The following is a 22,022-nucleotide window of genomic DNA, read 5'->3' as shown; positions in this document are numbered from 1 at the left end:
GAAATAGTAAAACGGCGAACCATTGATGACGTAGCAACAAGCCACCAAAACGTCAAAGCAAGTGACCCGCACGCTCACCGACCACCTTCATGTGGCCCACACGTTCAATGACCACCTCCAAGTGGTCCGCGTGCTAACCGACCACCTCTAAATGGCCTGCACACTCACCGGCCACCTCCAAGTGGCCAGCGTGCTCACCAACCACCTCCAAGTGATCCGCACACTCGTCAGCCACCTCCAAGTTAACAAAATGCATGAAGCGAATCGGTGAAGCGTACAAGTCAGTGAAGCGATGAAATGCGCGTAACGGCTGAACAAGACCGAATCGAAAAAGCCCCTAGCCGCCCACGACTCAGCCAAAGCCAGGTGGCTTGGCCAATGCTGAGCCACCATATGGTCGCTCACACAGTTTAGAGCCATCGTAGGGTGGCTCACGCCCAGAAGTGATCAAACGCGTTTTTTGACGAGTTTTCTCGGGATTTGTTTATTTCAGAGCCTCCCAACTATTTTGAAACTATCCCTAAACGTGGTTAAGCAGTTATTAACTGAGGATAAGGTAAAATCATCAATTCTTATCCGAAAATGTTACATCTGAAACCTATAAATACAAGCCTAGGGCCCTATATGCAGGGGATCTGAAATAGAGGCGAGGTGCTGTCCCTGTGAAGTGTGAATCATGAATTTCAAAGAGGCTAACAGATCTTGGCAAAGTTCTTCAGTATAAAGAAGGAGAGTTCGAGAGATCTGAGGCCCATTCTCCTTCCCTCCGGATCAAACTTGGTTTTGATCTCGAGAAGAGTCGTAATCTCGCTTGGTCGAGATTGTCACTTCTGCAATTGTTTCCTTTGTGAAACAAGAGCATTAAATTTTTATTCTGTCAACCGGATCTGATCCGTGACGGTCCACAGACTAACGTGTCCCCGGCACAGGCAAAGATCTCACACAAACAGCGGGTGATAAACATCTTCTGCGTGTGTTTGAAGAGAGTTGTAATTTTTGTTTTATTTGTGTAAGTGAGTAGTCTTATAAAAAATTAACTCTTTTGAATTTATTATAATTGATAAACGTGTAATGGATTCGACAAATAAACCAACTTTCACCCCAAACAAGTTGAAACAAGCAAAATTGAACAAATTGCGATTTTATGATCTATAATGCACTATTTTTGTTCATTTAGACCTAACGATAATAAATTATGTGTACATCAAAATTTATAATTTTTATGGTTTATAACAAGATTTTTGTCTACTTTTTTTTGTTTCAAACAAATATAATTTATTTTATGTGCATCAGAGTTTGCGTTTTTTTCTTGACTATAACCGATGATTTTTTTTATCAATTTTCCTTTCTTTTGACAAAAAACAATTAACTGCATATACTTTAAAACTTCCGATTTCATGAATTATAACACATTATTTTTGTTTATTTAGACCTAATGATGAATGGGTATTTTATGAATCCTCTAGAATCCACATTCTCCCACTGTATGCATGTGAATAGAGGTTAAACCACTTTTAATTAAGAAAATATTTATAAAACTGACTCATCACTCCTATTCTCCTTTATCCTTCTCTCTATGAGAATCAAATATCCTAGCTAGTGTGATGCATAATGCACAATTTTACTCAAAATTGTGCATATTTGGGCTATTAAATCCTCTAATCTTGGAGAACATAATTGGCATATTAAAAGAAATTATGGAGGACATTACCTCCAATAAGATAACCATGTACAGCATTAATACTCTCATTAACTTCATGAGTATTACCTAGCATCAACACGAGCCTCTTGACCCTTCTGAAGAGCTTGAAAAGCTTGAAAAGTGTTACTCACACCATCATCCTTGTAAGAGAAGACTTTTGCACTGATGAACCTGCACCATTTTTCTTCTTCTGAGAAGACTGAACACCCTTACTACTCCTAGAAACAACAAATTCAGTAGGCCTTGTTAATTTTTAGGCACCCAGATTGATCCCTTCTTAAAGCATTGATCATCAATACTTCTTATGAATAGAACACTATTTAGGTTTAGGCTCATACAACCTGCTACTTAATAATGTGTCTATTTGGACCCTTAATTAATCTCCACATAATCGGATAGCGAGACCGGCATACTTACCTCCGTCAACACCCTAGCATAGCTCAACCTATCCATGTAATCAGTAAGCTTACTAGGGTATAACGTTTTATTAAAAACACTTTCAATCTTTGACAAAATAACCCAGTAGATGTCCACAATTTCAATCTCATGTTGGGCAATTGGGATTTCAAGTGGAAACATATTTGTTTCAAATAGGTCCGTGTTGAAATCTATACTCCATGGCGCGAGTAAGACAAGCCCCCAAAATACGAAGGGTCATTATCAAGAATCCTCTGCCTTTCAACTTTAGAAGCAAACTGTTATAAAAACATACCATGTTTAAGCACTAACATCATTTGACTTACCAAATTTCCCCCAATGAAGTTGAACATAATGATGTTGGATTTTTTGATCAAAATCGCTTTCCAAAATGAGTTTTCAAACTATATATATATTAACTACAAATACTTTTCATAAATACTTAGTAGTCTAGTGGAAAGCTAAAGTTTTGGTGTTTCAAAAGGTCATCTGTTCGAGGCTTGCCCACGGCAAGCCGAGAAGTATTTTATTTTAATTAATCCCTCATAAGTGCTTTGTAATTCTTCACAAAATGCCTCGAACAGAGGACCTTTTTCAGACCTTTAGTCAAAGGACCAGCCACATTCTCTGAAGACCGGACGTCAATCACAGAGATGACTCATTGGTATTTTGTGAAGGATTGCAAAGCACCAAAGAAGGGAACAAAACACAATGTTAATCAAGTTGATAATTGTGTGGATATGCTCTTCTAGGTGACAACTGCTAGCAACATCTCTAGTAGGTGGTTAGATACAAGTGCTACCTGTCATGTCTGCTACAATAGAGATTTGTTCTCTTCTTATGTTGCTGCCAAAGAGAACGTATCAATGGCTGATCGTTTTGTGGTTTCTCTTCTTAGAACTGGGACTGTGGTACTAACTCTCTCTTTAGGGAAGACTCTCACATTGAAATATGTGAAACATGTTTCCTCAATTGTCAAAAACTTAGTTTCTGAAGCTTGCTGTGTGATACAGATATGAGGCTGGATTTCCAAGGAAGAAAGACTGTATTATCTTTTTAAAAAATATATTTTTCCAATGCATATCATATTGATGGCATGTATAAGATTAGTACTATTGTACCCAACTTAGTTGTAAATAAAGTACCCTCTTCTGCTTACTCCTCTACATTATGGCACAATAGGCTAGGACAAGTAAATTATAGAAAACTGTCTAGCATAAAAAAGTTAGAATTATTTTTGAAAAGTGGGGGTAACAAACCTGAGAAGTGTGAAGTTTGCGCGCAAGCGAAGTTGACAAGGAAGTCATTTCCAAGTGTCACAAGAAAACACCAACCTATCGGATCTGATTCACTCAGATATTTGTGATTTCAAGAGCTTCGTCACTCGAGGCGGCATGAAGTACTTCATCACCTTCATTGATGATCATTCTCGCTTCTGTCACGTCTACCTGCTGAAATCTAAAGATGAAGTATTCAGCAAGTTTATCGAGTTTTGGACTCGTGTGGAGAAGCATCTTGAACTTCAGGTGAAAAGACTCAGGAGCGACAGAGGAGAGAACCGATCTAAGGAGTCGAAAGCATTTTTCAAGGAGCATGGAATTATTGCTGAAACTATGGCTCCGTATTCTCTACAATCTAATGGGATTACAGAAAGTAAGAATCGCACATTGACCGAGATGGTGAATTCGATGCTAATCACATCAGGTCTACCTACCTGCTATTGGCGAGAGGCTTTGCTGATGGCAAACTGGATTCTGAATAGAGTATCATATTTTAAAACTGATAGTACTCCTCATCAGTTATGGTTGGGATATCCAGATTTTTGGATAATCTCAAAGTGTGGGGGTGTCTCGCATATATTCGAGTTCCAGATATCAGAAGGCCTAAGCTCGGACCAAAGATAAACATATGTGTGTTTCTTAGCTTTGCTGAAGATAGCGAAGATTGCAGGTTCCTGGATCTTGGAACCAACTCCATCATTGAAGCACGGGATGCAAAATTCTTTGAGGATAAGTTTATCAAAGATAAAGGCTTATTGCTCAAAGATATAGCAGAGAATGCTGGTACGTCGGATGCACCAGAGGAGCCAATTTCATGAGAAACTAAAAATGTCAATGATAAAAGAGTTGTTGAACCACCTTCTAAGTGTGTTAGGAGACAGAAAGATTTTAGAGATGACTTCATCACCTATAATATGGAAGGAGACCCACAGACTTTTCAAGAAGCTATACAGTCAATAGAAGCTCTCCTACGAAAAGAATTTATAGATGATAAGATGGATTCATTTATCCAAAATCACACATGGGAGCTGGTGGATGTACCTGAAGGTGCTAGGCCTATCAGTTGCAAGTGGACCTTCAAGAAGAAGCTTCGTCTTAATGGTACTATTGAGAAGTACAAAGCAAGACTGGTGGCGAAAGGATTCTCTCAGAGAGAAGGAATAGATTTCTTTGATATCTATACACCAGTTTGCAGGATCACTACCATCAGAGTGCTTATCGTATGGGCAGCGATAAAAAGGTTTGCCATACATCCGATGAATGTAAAGACTATTTTTCTCAATAGAGACCTCACTGAAGAGATCTACATGGAGAAACCAGAAGGACTTGATGCTCCAGCTGGTAAAGTGTGTAAACTTATTAAGTCTCTATATGGACTTAAGAAGGCATCGAAACTCTGGCATAAGAAGTTCGATGGGGTTGTTCGCAACAATGGGTATTAAGTCAATGAGTCTGATAAGTGCTTATACATCAAGATCACTGAAGGAAAGGTGGTTGTTATCTATCTTTATGTGGATGATATGCTCATCATCGGGGGTGATTTGGAGATAGTAACATCTACCAAGAAATTTCTATCAGCACAATTTAGCATAAAGGACATTAGAACTGCGGACGTAATTCTTGAAATCAAAATCATATACTCTGAAGAGGGTATTGAATTATCTCAATCTCATTATGTTAAGAGCATACTTAGAAAGTATGGCTACTACGACCTGCCAGAACTATTAATACCATATGATTATAACAAGAAGCTTCGACCGAACACTGGAAGACTAGTAGAGAAGCTTAGGTACTCAAAGATAATTGGGAGTCTTATGTACGCAATGAGCTACACAGCGCCAGACATAACATTTGTTGTAGGAATGCTTAGTAAATTCACAAGTAATCATGGAAAGCTTCATTAGGATGCTGTCCAGAGATTGATGAGATACTTAAAAGAAACTACATGTCTAGGCCTATTCTACACTGGATATCTGACTGTAATTGATGACTATTCAGATATAAGCTGGTGCTAAGAACCAGATGAATGCAGATCTACCGGAGGTTTTGTCTTAACCATGGGTGGAGCTGCCATCTCGTGGAAATCTAAGAAGTAAACTATAATTGCACAGTCATCTATGGAATATGAGTTTTTCGTACTCTATGCTGTAGGAGATGAAGCTGAGTGACTCAGCTGTATTCTCCGAGACCTTCCATTAACAAAATTACAAGGCGTAATTACTATCTATTATGATAATCAGGTGACGAGTGTTGTGACAACGAACTTGTTGTTCAATGGAAAGAAGCAGACCATTTGTCTGAAGCATGGCTATTTGAGAGAACTCATTTACCAAGGAGTCATCTCTGTGATTGACATCCGATATTTAGAGAATGTGGCTGGTCTTTTGACTAAAGGTCTGAAAAAGGACATAGTCGAAAGGACGTCTGCTAGAATGGGTCTCAAAATTTTATGAGCCTTATAAATACTTACCATTTATATCAAGTTATTAGTTCAAAGCTTACGTTACTAATGATAAGATGATTAGTTAAAAAGTCGAGTAAGATTTGTAAAGTTTGGTGAGTCTTACAAATACTTATCATTTATATCAAGTTATTAGTTAAAAGCTTATGCTACTAATGAGAAGATAGTTTGTTCAAAAGTCAAGTAAGATTTACAAATAAAATCCTATTATGGTAAAGAGGATGGCTATTAAGTCTTAATGAGTCCAAAGCATTTCGGATGCGGGATGTTGGAGAGGTAACATGGCTAAAGGACTCACCGATGATCCTATTATGTAAAGGGGTTGGCTATTAAGCCTTAATGAGTCCAAAGTATTTTGGATGTGGGTGTTAGATAGGAAACACGCCTAAAGGACTCACCTAGAATCCTATCATGAGAGAGGATGACTCTTAAGCCTTAATGAGTTCAAAATATTTCAGATGCGGGATGTTTTATAGAAAACATGCCTAAAGAACTCACCTATGCATGGGTAGAGATTTGGTCATCTCCTATAGTGTCTTTTGGAAAGATACCTAGAGCCCTAGCAGAAACCAGGACATGCACATGGCCATAAATATGCAAGGCAAAAACAAAGGCAAGTGTGGTTCAAAGTGAAAGCTACCATAGATGAATTTGATCTTGTGTGATCGTTGGATTTTAGACATGTGCTGGTTTAAGTCTCTGCGACACAATGCATCTATCTTTTATTCAGTTGGTCTAAAGAGGATTCAAGTTCTTGCGACATCTACCTTATGCACAACGATTAAAACAATGGCACCATTACACACACTAGTTTAAAACTGTTTTCCAAACATCGGCACCATTACACAACAATTGAAACAACGATTCAAGTCCTTGTGGGAGATTGTTGGATTTTTTTGGTCAAAACTGTTTTCCAAAATGAGTTTTTAAACTACATATATATCAACTACAAGTATTTTTCATAAAGACTTAGTAGCCTAGTGGAAAGTTAAAGTTTTGGTATTTCAAAAGGTTTTCTGTTCGAGGCTTGCCAACGGCAAGCCGAGAAGTGTTTTATTTTAATTAATCCCTCATAAAATCTAGTGGGTCGTGGGTCATGGGTCGTGGACCGTGGGTTGTGGGCAGTGGGCTCGTGGGCCATAGACCATTGTCCAATGGACCGGGGATTGGGGCTAATCGGGCTGAGGCGCTAAGTGGCACTTTGTTAGGCACACTTTGCACTTCACACGGATGCATCGGTGCGAGGTGACATTCTTTGGCGCCACGAAGGTGACTCGCAGGCTGCTTCGTAGCATGCGGACGAGCTACGCATTCGTATGAGGGTGTGACCCGAGCATTCTCGCAATCAGACGAGGTTCGTCAATTGGTTGACGAGGTTCATCTGATTCACCAGATCAAATGAGGTTCACATGTTTAACGAGGTTCGCTCGTTCGACAATGTTCGCCTGTTTGACGAGGTTCGCCCGTTCGACGAGGTTCGCCCGTTTGACGATGTTCGTCTGATTTGCTAAGACGTGACCCTCGCGTTTCGTAGTAACGCGTCCATTGATTGCCTCGTATTCAGGAGTTACTGCATGCAACAGTTACAACAGCATTTACATCAATTTAATGGATTGTTGTTACAATCATAATTGCCATTATGATTTGTAACAGCTTAATTGAGGGTGATTCTTGAGCTGGCCTTAGAGGTCTATAAATAGCGCCCATTGGGTAGCTCTTGGTGTGAACTTGAAATACGAATGTCGGATCGAGGATATCTTTACGTTGTTGCTGTTGTGCTGTTGCTGCAGAAACTGTGCCCGCAGGAACTTGCCCAGAAATCGAAAGGTTTTGAACCGAAAGGTTCTGAGATAGAGGAGATCTTTGCCTTAACCGAAAGGTCTTATAGATCGAGAAGATCTTAACAGTACTGGGTTGGTGGACACCAGAGTACTTACTGCTGTTCTTGGAAGCAGTTTGGCCTTGGGATCATTGCATTGGAGTAGACCAAATATTGCTTTAAGGACAGCATTTCACAAATGCACAGCAGTGAAATGAAAAATTTTAAATTATTGCACATCAAAATTTCTCTGTTTTATTCCAGATTTAACCATAATTTCCAACAAATGAACCATTGCTTTGAATCTAGCAGCAAGCCCCGGTACACTGCCAACAAGAGAGGTATTGAACATAGTAGAGCCTTCTTTCTATTCCTCCTCATTTAAAGAAATACATGCACCATCATCAGATTTCACATACTCGAAAGAAAAAACGACAACAGCTATTCCATTATTTTTGAACATTTTATGCCAATTAATACCTTTTTTCTCAACCTGTTGCTTTCTTTTCATTAGACCCTACACCATCAGCAGCTTTAGCGTCCTCCTGCTCCACCAAGTCAACTCAACTACGGCGTTTACTTTCCCTGTTGGTCCCAATACCGTTTCTAAAATCTACCTCCACTAGTAGAAAATCGACCAAACTAGACGGAACAAACTAGACGGAAAAAATTTCCGTCTAGTTTGGAGTAAACTAGAAGGAAAATTTCCGTCTAGTTTGTTCCGTCTAGTTTGGATCAAACTAGACGGAAAATTCCGTCTAGTTTGACAAACGAGACGGAACAGTCAACCTAGACGGAAATCCGTCTAGTTTGACTAGTCAACCTAGACGGATTTCCATCTAGCTTGACTAGTCAACCTAGACGGATTTCCGTCTAGGTTGAGGCAACCTAGACGGAAACCCGTCTAGGTTGCCTAGGGCAAACTATTAAGTTTGCCCAGGGCAAATCAGCCGTCACTCCCCATTCTCTCTCAACCTCTTCTTCTCCCTCCTGACCCCGTCCAACAGACCGCCCCCTCCTCCGCCCTATCCCCCACCCGTCTGACCCCCTCCTCCGCTCCCCCCCGCCCCCCCGGCAGCCCTTCCCCCCTCCCGCCCTCCTTCGCCATCCCCTCCTCCTTCCTCCCCTTCCATCCCCCAAATCCTCCGGCCTCCCCCGCCCTCGCCGCCCCCCTCCCGACCTTTCTTCGGCCCCTTCCCGACTCCTTCGGCCTCCATCCCCCCCTCGACCCCCTCCTCCCGCATCCACCCCTCCTTCCGGCAACCCTCCGCCCCCAACTCGGCCGCAAACCCCAACAATCGACCCTCCTCCGCCTACCGAAAAAAAACAAATCCCGAGCCCCTCCTCCGACCTCCCAATATCACAATAACCCCCTCCCCCCCCCCCTCGGGCCAGCCCTCCCCCCCTGCCGGCAGCCTCACCCCCAATATAACCACCACCCACTCCCCAGGATATGACACCCACCCCCATAAGCAGCGCACTACCCCCAATATACGAGCAAGCCCACTCACCCCTATCCAGAATAGACCATCGAACCCACCTCCGACAGCCTCGTTCATCGGCACGCGCCACCCGTCGCCGAGCCCATCACCCTCAGCCGAGCCTCCCCGGCGTGTCCGTTGTTGAATCAGTTTAAAAGGTATGATTTTTCTACTGAGCTTTAGAAATTTCAATTTTATTATTAATTATTGTTGAATTTGGTTAAAAACCCTAATTATGTTGAAAAATAAACGAGTTCAATTCTGAAAATCCTAACTTAATTAAATACATGTTAATTCATTTGAACAACACTAGTTATCATTATTGAGTTTTAAACACTTATAAACCCTAACTCATTTAAGTTTCATTCGTGCTATAAGTATGTGTGATTATTTAAGTTTGTGATGTGAAAATATGTGAAATAATTTTTTTTTAAAAAATAGAGTGATATATAACACATTATAAATTTTTATAATGTGTTATAATCCAATTTAGGTGAATAAAAAAATAACGTTATCCCTAGACTTCCGTCCAATAATTACATCCAATTATTTGGACTTATAATATATGATATACGACTCAGATTTGGGTAGGAGACGAAGTTTTCTCCCAAAAATGAGCGTTTATTTTATATTATAGGAATAAAAAATTGGTACTGAAATTCGTAATTATTGGATCTGTCCTTCTCGGACGGGTTAGGAATATAGTAGTGCATACATCCAACTTTGTATACTTTGTATATTTTCATTCTTGAAAGTTTTGGCAGCACCTATTCGTTGTTCTCCGTGTACAATAAGCGTATGTTGTTCTGCGTTTCGGGTTATTACTGATACGCATAATAACATCCGCACAGTGTACAGGGAGAACAGCGGGTAGGTGCTGCCGAAATTTTCAAGAAATGAAAATATACAAAGTATATGAAGTTGGATGTAAGCACTACTATATTCTTAATGGATAGAAGCCTTCCTATGACAGCCGCAAGATTAGTGTAATTAGTTTTTACGTATGTTTTATATATATTTTATGTAGATAAATATTCATATTGTTAAATGATATATGAACGTATGTTTGATGTGTGTTGAATGTATAAGAGTAATGGATGTATTAGTAGTTGTGAGACTAATCGTATTTAATATTTATATATAATTTACAGATGAGGATAATTCCTGACAAGTCATGGATAGATATCCCTAGGTATCGTAGATTTCACGACACACGATACAAGGAGGGATGTGAAGCCTTCATGCGTTATGCGGAAATGAATCCGAGAAATTTAAGAAGCGGTGCTATGTACTGTCCTTGTTGTAGGTGTAGGAATTTGAAGCTGCTGAATAGAAATGATATACGGATTCACCTAATAAAATCAGGTTTTGATGAGAAATATAAATACTGGAACTGGCATGGGGAAGGTATCACTGAAGATGAGGATCCAAATATGCATGTTGGTACGTCCGGTGGCCAACGAATAGATGACACAGAAACATTGTTGAATGATATTTTTCCTCGACCTACAGAATATGATGTTGATGATAATGTCGAGGATGATATTGGAGACAAAAGTGAAGATGATAACGAAGTTGAAGCTGAAGAGGTAGGAGGTGTCGCGAGTGTCGAAAATATTGATGATATGCATTCCTCCGCAGAAATAAAGCGAATAATGGAGCTACTAGAAGATAGTGAAAAGGACTTATATGAGGGATGTACCGAGTACTCCAGATTTTCATTTATGCTAAAACTCCTTCATATTAAGACACTTAGCGGTATGTCAGATAATTATTTTAAAATGCTTCTTGATTTGCTTCGGACTGTAATCCCTGGAGGAGAGAATAGCATACCCCAAACAACTTATCAAGCTGAGAAGATTGTCTCTGCTCTGGGTCTTGATTATAATAAGATTGATGCATGTCCGAATGATTGTATTTTGTACCACAAAGCCAATAAAGACCTTCAAGAGTGTCCGACATGTGGAGTTTCTAGGTGGAAACAGCGCACAAATTCTTCAACAAGGATTACAACGGAGACAGGGATAACACAGAAGAAAATTCCAGTCAAAGTGCTTCGACATTTTCCATTGGCTCCTAGATTGCGAAGATTATACATGAACAAGGAAACGGCAAAGAATATGAGGTGGCATAAGGATGATCGAGTAGACGATGGTAAATTGAGACATCCTGCTGATGCTTTAGCTTGGAAGCATGTTGATAAAATTTATCCTCGTTTTGCCGAAGATTGCAGAAATGTAAGACTGGGTCTATCAAGCGACGGATTCAATCCATTTGGGGTGATGAGCTCTGGCTGGTCTACGTGGCCAGTTGTATTAATGCCATATAATTTACCTCCATTGCTTTGTATGAAACAGCCGTTTATGATACTTTTATTACTGATACCCGGTGAGCATGCTCCGGGAAATGATATTGATGTCTACTTAGAGCCTCTAATTGATGAGCTAAAATAATTATGGTCTGAGGGTATTTTAGCATATGATGCCCATTTAAAAGAGTCGTTTAGATTACGTGATATTCTACTATGGACGATTAATGATTTTCCAGCTTATGCTAATCTGTCCGGGTACTCTACGAAGGGCAAGTGTGCTTGTCCTGTATGTGGTCTAGAATTTGAAGCTATTCAATTACCACATAGCCGAAAGAGTTGTTATTGGTTTAATCGAAGGTGGTTGCCCTTGAGTCATAAGTACAGAAAATTATCAGCTAAGTTTGATGGTACAGTTGAGAAAAGAATGAAGCCGCGTCAACTGACAGGTACTGAGATCGTTCAATTACTTGAGGGGTTTCCAAAAGTTGTGTTTGGGAAAAAACGCTATTCTAAATTTAACACGCTCGGAGTAAGAGATTACTTAAAGTTAAAAAAGCCATTGAAGCGTAAGCGAAAGGTCCGTAAAATGCAAGTTGAGGACGAAGCCCAAACATTACCTAGAGGATGGACTAAATTTAGTATCTTCTTTCAGCTACCTTACTGGCAGAATCTAAAAATCCGACACAACTTAGATGTTATGCATATTAAGAAAAATATATGTGATAACATAGTATCAACTCTCCTACAAGATGCAAACAAGTCGAAGGATGATCTACGGGCGCGCCAAGATCTGACTGCTTTGAATATCCGAAATGATTTGCAAGCTCAAGACGTTGGCCTTAAAAAATTAAAGTTGCCTCCGTGTCGTGTTACAATGTCAAATGAGCAGATGCAACGAGTTTGTGAAATTCTCAAATCGATAAAGTCGCCGGATGGTTACTCTGCTAACATTTCAAATAATGTCCAGGTGCAAAAGAAAAAACTCTTAGGTCTGAAGACACATGATTATCACGTTCTTCTCCATCAATTGCTCCCTGTTGCAATCCGTAACAATATGGATAAAGAAGTGTCGAAGATTATTATTGAGTATTGTGGATTTTTCAGAAAATTATGCTCTAAAGTCATAGATGTAGATGACTTTAAGAAACTTGAAGCCGATGTCCGAGTTACTCTATGCAATATGGAAGTAATATTCCCTCCTTCATTTTTTACAATTATGGTCCATCTTACCCAGCATCTTGCAAGAGAGGCTAGAATCGCCGGTCCTGTTACTTATCGTTGGATGTATCCGATTGAAAGGTAATTTACGATTTTTCTTATATTTATTAATTGTATACGCGTTTTTCAAATTACCGTGCTAATAATTAACTTTTATGATTATAAGATACTTGGGCTGCATGAAAAACAATGTTCGCAATCGAGCTCGTCCCGAGGGCTCGATAGCTGAAGGATACGTGGCTAACGAATGCTTTGTGTTTGCATCACGTTACATGCGTAAGAAGAAAACCACATCTCAAGCACCTCAAAAGGAGAGGAAGCGTGAAAAATACCCGAGATCTCTCTTAGATCAAATTCATGCATATGTGTTGGAAAACCTTGATATGTTCGAAGACTATCGAAGGTAACAAATAAAAACTATAATATAGATGAGAAATATTCATTTTACATATAGTTTATCAATACAAAGTTATATATTGTTTATATAGGCGACATCTGGAGAAGCTTAAGAATGAAACAACCGGTAGGAATGCAGCGCACAATATTCAGAAAAGACATAAGAAAGAATTTTCTGATTGGTTAAGATTTGATGTAAGTGTTTTACAATTAATTATTGAACATTCATAATATAACATCGCCTAAATATTCTCAAATTGTTTGTCTTAGGTTGAAAAATCACTTCTTGATGATACTACATTACCAGATGAAATTATTATCCATGCACAACGTCCTTATCACGAAGTGAGACGTTATAATGAGCATTTGGTGAATGGATATAAATTTCGAACGTTAGAGACCGATGATAGGAGGGTAACTCAGAACAGTGGGGTCATGGGCTTGTTTGCTCAAGAATGTTTTTCAAGTATAAGAGATCAGAATCCAATTCTAGCTGACATATTATATTATGGCCAATTAGAAGATATCGTTGAGGTAATTTACGGGTTTGGTAAACCAAAACAATGTACTTACACGATGTTCAAGGTTCGGTGGTGTCCTGCAAAAAAGCAAAAGGATCATTATGGATTTACACTAGTCAATCTTCACCGAGAAGTATATACGGATGAGAAATTCATTTTCGCAGAACAAGCTGATCAGTGCTTCTATGTGAAAGATCCGAATGTCATGTATGATTGGGTGGTTTTGTACAAGGAGCCAAGATCTGTTGTTCTTCCTAATAACAATGAAAAAAATATTGAAGAAAGTGAAGATAATTATAGTGAACCAATCGGTTCATCTGATGATGTTTGGCAAGAATTCTCTTACGCACAGAATGTGGCGCTGGATGTAGGTATGAACTATATATGTTACACCACATTATCGATTTTTATCTTATCATAATAAAAACAATAATGCATTTCATAACAACATATCTCATGAGCATGTATACAATTTTTTCTTAACGATTGTCTTTATTATATTTGCAGATGAGGAGGAGGATGAGGAGGCTCTTTGACCTGGAGGGTGATCGCTCACGGAGTATCACCCCAGGTAGTGGTGCTGATGATCCACTACCATCTCCGGATGCAGGTATAAAAATTAATTAATACTTTAACATGTTTTATAAATTTTTAGTTATCTAGCTCATAGTGTTCATTTGTTGTAGATGCTGGATATTCATCACCCGGCCCCTCTGATGCAGCACCAGAACCATCCCCCGACGCAGCACCAGAACCATCCCCCGACGCAGGTATTAAATATTTAATAATTGATAATGTTCAATTAAAATTTAATATTAATGATTCTTCTTTCTTATGTAGGTGCTAGTTGGAGACTAGGAAAGCTGATGCACTCGCAGCAAAAGAAAGAGAGATAGCGAATGGTAAATTATATAAATACTTTTAATTTTCACATTTGTATATTATATGATATATTATCATGTTGTCATTATTGTAGGTGCTAAGAAGGATCGCATAGAGGGACGACGTGGCGGAGGTAAGCCTGATTCTAAACAACCGCCAAGAGGAATGAGGGGCATTATTAGGTGGAATAGTTCTAATTTGCCCGTTGGTCCTTGGTCGACCCGATTGAATGCATATATTGGGGTTCTCGTGCGTAGAGCGACCATTATCAACCCTTATTTTCATTTTCGAGAATTACCATGGACCGCATACGAGGCGATATGGACTGCGCTTATGGTAAGTGCATATTGTTTTAGATTTTCATTTATTAATAATTAGTAATTGATATTAAATTATCCTTACTAAATGTGTATGTAAATCTACAGGACTGCTTCTGCCTTGAGGACTTTGAGGGGGCTTGGAATTATGTGTTTAATGTCAAGGTTGAAGCAGTCCTCAAACAATGGAGGCATGAGATCAAACATGAAACCTATGACAGGTATGAGGAGGACTGGCAGAGGTTTTTAAACCTCGATGACCGAGTTGACGAGATTCATTTCACGGCTCTCCTCATGTATTGGGACAGCGATGCCGCCAAGGTTAGTTTCATGAAATTTAGTTTATAATTTTAAGATATTATTTCATTTTATATTTATAGAATTTTTTTTAAAGAATAAATCCACGAAGGGGTCAGAAAATAGAAGAAAGAAGCTGCATGACCATCACTTGGGCTCACACTCCTACGCCAATCTGGAGGATGTTTATTGTCAAGATACGGTATATGTCATTTAAAGATTTAAAAGATCTTAATGTTTAGTATGATTATGAAATCTCATAATTTATAATATGACAGGGGAAATCATTAATGCCGATACACTTGAGGGCCAGAGCGGCATATGGTACTTTTCGTGAACAATATAGGGGTGATGAGAGGAATCGGGATAAGATCACAAAAAATCTCGAGTTAGTGGTGAGATTTATACATATCTTGAGTAGTATTATTAATTCTATTTTGTTAACATTACGAGGAAACGAGAACACAAATAATATGGTCATTATCTTGAATTAACTATAAATTTGTGCTTTAGGAGGGATTTGAGACCGCATCCAAGGAGGCTGCATCTGTCTACATTTCGCAGGAGGAGGAACAAACCGAGCCAGACCCTCACATGCTTTCTGCAGAGGAGAACATCAATCTCACACAGAACCTGATGGGTCATAATAGGTAAGGATGGTGAAAAATCGAATCAATTTGAATACTACATACTATTTATATTTGTTTACCATTATTGAATTTGAGAGCAAAGTTTAATATTTATTTCTCCCTAATAATAGGAGAGGAAGATATCCTCTACATGGTGTCGGAGCTTCACCTGGTATAAGCATCAGATCGTCCACAGCATCCTCCACACCATCTACATCGACGAGAGCAGCCACAAGCAGTTTCCAGGCTATGCCATTTGTCGCACGTATCTCTGCGTATCTGATTGACAAAATTGACCCGGAGCTGCATATTCAGGTGACTAATGAGATGACTAGAGTTGCGCTGACGGCGAACTCGATGGACGATCTCATGGGGTATGTTATACAATATTTAGGCGGTGCTATTCCTTATAGCGCGTATGGTGGTGTCATACAGATCATTAGCTCGATTGGCGATAATTCCGGCGCTAGACAGAGTAGTGCTCAGGTACCTTATTTTTTCTTATATTTATAAATTCATTTTTATCTAATATATTATCAAACACCACATAATGATTATTCAATTAAACATTCAGAGTGGAGATATTGGAGGGAGCAGCACCCGTTCTCGTAATCGGGATAGAGAAACCCCCGCCGACGACGATGGATGAGGTTTTTTTATTTTTAATGCAATAAATAGTTTTATTTGTTATAACACTATATTTATTCATGTCGTGTATCATATCTTAGTCACTGGCATTGTTAGTATATATGTTGTTGGATGTGTTTTAGACGGAACTGATTGATGTATATTTTGAAGTGGATGGTTGGATTTGTACAATGTGTTGGATTTGGTTATATAGATGTTTTTGAATGGAATTGTTATGAATTTTGATTATGATTGGATGGTTGAATGTGGCGTGTATAGTATTTTCTGGATGTATTCAAATGTTAATGTAATTGTACAGGGAAATCCAAATTTTAATTAATTTTTTTTTCCTGAAAAAAGACAATCTAGACGAAAATTCCGTCTAGGTTGTAAAAATCCAACCCAGACGGAATTCCGTCTGGGTTGGCAACCCAGACAGAATTCCGTCTGGGTTCTCAACCCGGGTTGGCAACCCAGACGGAATTTCCGTCTGGGTTGGCAACCCAGACGGAATTCCGTCTGGGTTGTCAACCTAGACGGAATTCTTTATTCCGTCTAGGTTGACTTCCGTCTAGATTGATCAATCTAGACGGAATTCCGTCTAGTTTGAAGCAATCTAGACGGACGCAAAATAAACCAATCAAACTAGACGGGATTCCGTCTAGATGAACTAATCTAGACGGAATTGCAATCAATCTAGACGGAAATTTCCGTCTAGGTTGATCGTTTTTCTACTAGTGCTCTACTCGAGTTTCATTAAAGTGAGATTCCTCCAATTCCCTGTTAGTAACCGCAACATTAAATTTATCATTCAAAATTTCTAATCCAACAGGAGATGAGCTGAAGACCTAGCTCAAGCAGCTTGACCTTTAGATCCAAACAAGCAAGACTCGTGTCCCATTGAATTAATCTTTGTATTAGCCAGAATTTAAGCTTAAGGGTTTGAAACTCTTGCTTCCACTACGGCCAGTTTCTCCCCGTCTAAATTCCGATTTGAGCCATTATGAGCTATCATTTTTGCTTTAGAGATCACCTAGCTGGAGAGATCATCATCAACTTTTTCTTTCTTGCCATCCCACTGGAGAAAACCCCTAGACAAGAGCGGCGCACACGTTAAGTAGATCGCTTGCTGATGTGTGCCTACAAACAAAAGTCGCTCTCAGTTGTGATTATCAATTTGTAGATTTAAAAAAAAAAATACAACTTTCATGGTTATATTCCATGATTTATTTTTCAATTTTTTATTCATTTCAAATAACTGTAAATTAATTATCTCTACATCAAAATTTATGATTTTTATAGTCTATATTCTATAATTTTTTATCAGTTTTTTATTTTCGTGTGAATGTTAATTTATAATCTGTACATAAAAATGTACAATTTTCATAGGTATAATTCATGTTTTTTCTCAATTTTTGTTCCCTTCAATCAAATGATAATTAAGCATGTACAGATCAAAATTTATATTTTTCATGAGCTATAATGTACAAGTTTTATTTATTTCGAGTGAACAAAAATCTAGTACGTGTACATTAAAATTTGAGATTTACATGGGCTATGACCCATGATTTTTGTCCAAGTTTTATTTATTTTTAATGAATTAAATTAATAATATGTATAGTAAAATTCATGATTTTATTAAAAAACATATAAATTTATTTAGTTTTATTCGTTTAAAATAATCATAAATTTATTATGCAAACATAAAAAAATTTCAATTTTTGTCAAGTTTCGTTTATTTTGAACAAATATAAATTAATAATACGTACAAGTTTTATGAGCTATAACATTCGATTTTGTCAGTTTTTATTTATTTTTTTTTTGAAACTGAGAAACAGGGTGAGGTACCCTGTTCGATTTTGTCAGTTTTTATTTATTTTGAACGAATGTAAATTTATTATGTGCACAATATTAAATTTTTATGGACTATAACATGCAATTTTTGTCAATCTTTATTCCTTCCAACCAAACGACAACTAAGCGTGCATGGTTTAATATTTATAATCAACTACAACACATAATGTTTTTTTGATCGCTACAACACATGATTTTTGCTCTTTTTAGGTGAATGGAAAGTATGTGTAAGTATAAATTTATAATTTTCATGAGCTATAACCCTTGATATTTTTCAATTTGTATTTGTTATGAATAAATGTAAATTAGTTATGTATAAATCAAAATTCGAGGGTTTTATGACCTATAACCCTTGATTGTTTCAGATTTTTTTGGTTTCTAATGAAAAAAATTTATTAGTGTATGTGTCAAAATATGTCATAGGCTATAATCCAAAAATTTTGTCAGTTTTAATTATTTTTGAATAAAAGACAATAAGTTATGTGTATATCAAATTCGTGATTTTCTTCAGCCACAACCCAATATTTCAATTTTTAAATTCATTTTGTAATTTCTAACCTAAAATTACCACTTTGCCCATCTAGATTATATTGTGTTTACTGTTTAGTATACATGTCTACTCATCTTTCAAACTTTACATGCCTATCCTTTGTTCTTTATACATACCAATATACATTGATAAATAGAATATTGAGAAAAACTTGTGATAAATCCAAAAAGAGCTTCCAAAATTTGTTTTGTTGTTCAATTAAACTTCCAACCTAGTAATTATCTATTAAGATAGGAAAATTTTCTTTTATTGTCTAAGACCTTAATTGTGTTCATTATTTGAAAAGGCTACTCACTAAGAATTTAAATGTTCATTATTTGAAGGACTAATTATAATCTGTTACCTTAAGGTATGGTGTAATTACATAGGTGACCCTGAAGTTTATGTATCCACATGAGCAACCCTAAAGTTATTGGTTATAGTTGCACTAATAATCCTAGAAGTTATCTGTCATATGGGCTCTAGAGTTACCCTTGTTGTTACAAGTTGTAATCTTAAAGTTACCTGTGTAGATATGCAGACTTCAGGATTACCCGTGTAATTTCACCTACCTTAGGATACCGACTTATAATTAATCTTCATTTGGAAATAATGACTATTCTATATTATCTAACTGCATGAAGAAGCATCCATATTTCGAAGGAGGCTTTTTTTTTTTGTTGGGGGGGGGGGGGGGAATTATTATAGCTCCCAAAAAAGTTTCTATGTATTAGTATAGACATAGATTACGCTTACATTTAGACTAGAACTGGGATTTCACATTTTAATAGAAGATAAGATGTATAGATTAATCCTATCAAGGTTAGGAGTTAGGTTTACCAATTAGCGTTGGATTAGGATTTTGCATATATACCTCTAAATTTTACTATTTGCAAAATTGCCCCCTATTCTCTCACATTGGGCAATTCAACCCCTCTTGCTTAATAATCTTGATTTTTAAACTATACAATGCAAAAAATGCTTCAATAATCCTCAATAAGGTTGCAATGTTTCTTGTTTAAGAAACTAATACTGCTAGGCGGAAAAGGTAAAAAATATCAATGTAAGAGAAGTGAAGGGCAATTTTGCATATATCAAGATTTGGATAATTTTGAAAATATAGAAGTTTTGGTGGGTATATATGAAAAAAACCCCTTGATTACAATAGATTCTACCGAGCCTTTAACCTAATGGGCCTTTAATTATTTGGGGCCTTTTAACATAATTAAGATTTAAACTAATCGAAATGTCTAATATCTGTTTTAATGCTATAAACTAAGATATTTATCTAATGACACCATATTTACATGTCTTCTGGATCGAGGTCTCACAATTAAGGGGCAGAGCAGGGGACATCATAGAGGGAATTCTACATTGTAACCAAAGTTCCGAAACATTTCTTGAAGAAGACTGAGTAAATTCGAGAAGGTAAAAGCCACCTTTTTTTTACATCTAAGTTCAGCACGGGTATTATGTAAGGTGCAAAGTTATTGAGTAATGCATCTTTTAAGGAAAAAAATAATGATTGACCACGTTTCGGAGACCAGTAATTTCAATGCTTTTAAGGGGCTAATCCATGATATGAAAGATTTGTGAAGTAACCCTTAATTCAAATATCACATCACATATTCCCTATGTAGGACGCAGAGTCACGCCCTCATGCCGCAGAAGCGATATCACCTGAGAGAGAGCCATTGCTTCTATTTTCACAAAAATCTCAAACCAACCTCTATATTCCTGTTTCACAAAGGAAACAAGAATAGAAGTGAAATATCTCAACAAAGTGAGATATACACTCTTCCTCTCATCTGTTCTAGGACTGAATTGTCGAGGGAATCTACAAGCAATAGCCAACACCTAGAAAAACAATAAAAACACGAGATTTACGTGGTTCAGCAAACTTGCCTACGTCCACGGGAGGAGTGAGGGGAGATTCCACTATGAGGAGAACACCGACGACTTGTACAATCCACAAATTCGAGTCAAAGAAGAAGATTTGATTTTTCTCTTTCAAGATCTCTCTTTTTCTCTCCTCAAGTCTCTTTGAAAACAATCTCTGTTTGCAGCTGACTAAACTCCTGTATAGAGCCGACTAAACCCCTATATTTTTCTCCTCACACAAAACCCTAGGAAGAAAAAAACACGTTGGTATTTATAGCAAACACTGCCAGCCCAATTACCCGCTGCACATGTATTTCGGGTAGGCCCGAACTGCTGCTCCCGTGTGCCTGCTTGCATGGGCCTGCTCCTTGCTCGCACCGACCGTCATTCACAATTCTCCATGTAGGCATATAAAATTGCTTATAGGTCCCTTAGCACAGCTCGGCACAAACCGACGAACCAAAGAGGCGACGAGATCGACGAATCGTACGCAAGTAACGAAATACGTCCATTCGCGTGTGGGATCAAGCCAAGTGTTCGAAGAGTCAACGAGTCATCCAACCAAGGGGAAACTCGGACGAATCACGATCGAATCAAGATCAATTTCGGACTCGAACTCAGAAGCGGATTTACTGCCAAATCAGGAATCCAATTTACTGCCAAATCAGATCATCAAATCAGAGTCTCAGGTCAACCGAAACACGGACAAACGAGACAACGGAAAACGACTCGAAAAAGTCGGAAAACACCGCCCGCGGGGGCTCGGCCAAAGCCGACGCTGGAGGATCGCATTCAGAAGCGCCGCGCACTCTCAGCACAAGCACGAGCTCAAGTTCAAGAAGCCCGTAGAAGGTGGCAGAATGGAGTAGCCAAGAAATCACCACTAACTCACAAAATATGGAGGCCAAAGTCCAAAGTGGTGAGTCAGGCCGAGGATCGACCTTTACAGCCTTCAAAACGAGTTCAACCTCCCGAACCATCCCGAGGAAGGAGGTCAATCTTGGAGCGCCTCGGTCCAATTCCCGACGAGCGCAACGAAGTCCATGAACGCTCGGGCCCGATGAAGAGGCTCCGAACTAATCAACATGCTGGGGGTCGACACAACCCTCAACATGACAAAGAGTTTACGGCACCCAAGCGCACTACCTTGCGCATCGAAGTTCGGGAGCCCGCTGAGAATTCATGTCTACAAAGGCGTGTTTCGAGGCGAGTGACTCTCGGAAGTCCAAATAAGGCAGTTTGCTCTCAGAAGGAAACGTTGTCATCCGAGGATGATAACGTTATACCTGGGAAATCATGCCAACACGCGATAGGTTACTCCGATCAAATGGACGAGTTGTACTATCGTGCTGGGGGTACGAACAAAACAAGAAAAAGAAGCCCTCAAGGGCTCGAAACTC

General features: G+C 38.5%; 1 protein-coding gene and 1 long non-coding RNA gene across 2 annotated transcripts; both read left to right on the top strand.

Annotated features, from left to right (window-relative positions):
• On the top strand, positions 13,843-14,382 carry LOC109846861. Its single transcript, XR_002248578.1, has 3 exons — positions 13,843-13,977; positions 14,114-14,216; positions 14,293-14,382. It is a non-coding gene; the product is annotated as an uncharacterized LOC109846861 (long non-coding RNA).
• LOC109847265 lies at positions 15,697-16,380 on the top strand. The gene is made up of 3 exons (XM_020416503.1): positions 15,697-15,752; positions 15,863-16,217; positions 16,306-16,380. Exons 1-3 carry the CDS (start codon positions 15,697-15,699, stop codon positions 16,378-16,380), a joined length of 486 nt encoding a protein of 161 aa, XP_020272092.1.

This window comes from Asparagus officinalis, chromosome 7 (assembly GCF_001876935.1).
Source record: "Asparagus officinalis chromosome 7, Aspof.V1, whole genome shotgun sequence".
NCBI classification, from domain to species: domain Eukaryota; kingdom Viridiplantae; phylum Streptophyta; class Magnoliopsida; order Asparagales; family Asparagaceae; genus Asparagus; species Asparagus officinalis.
This window is presented reverse-complemented; position numbering and strand designations above follow the sequence as displayed.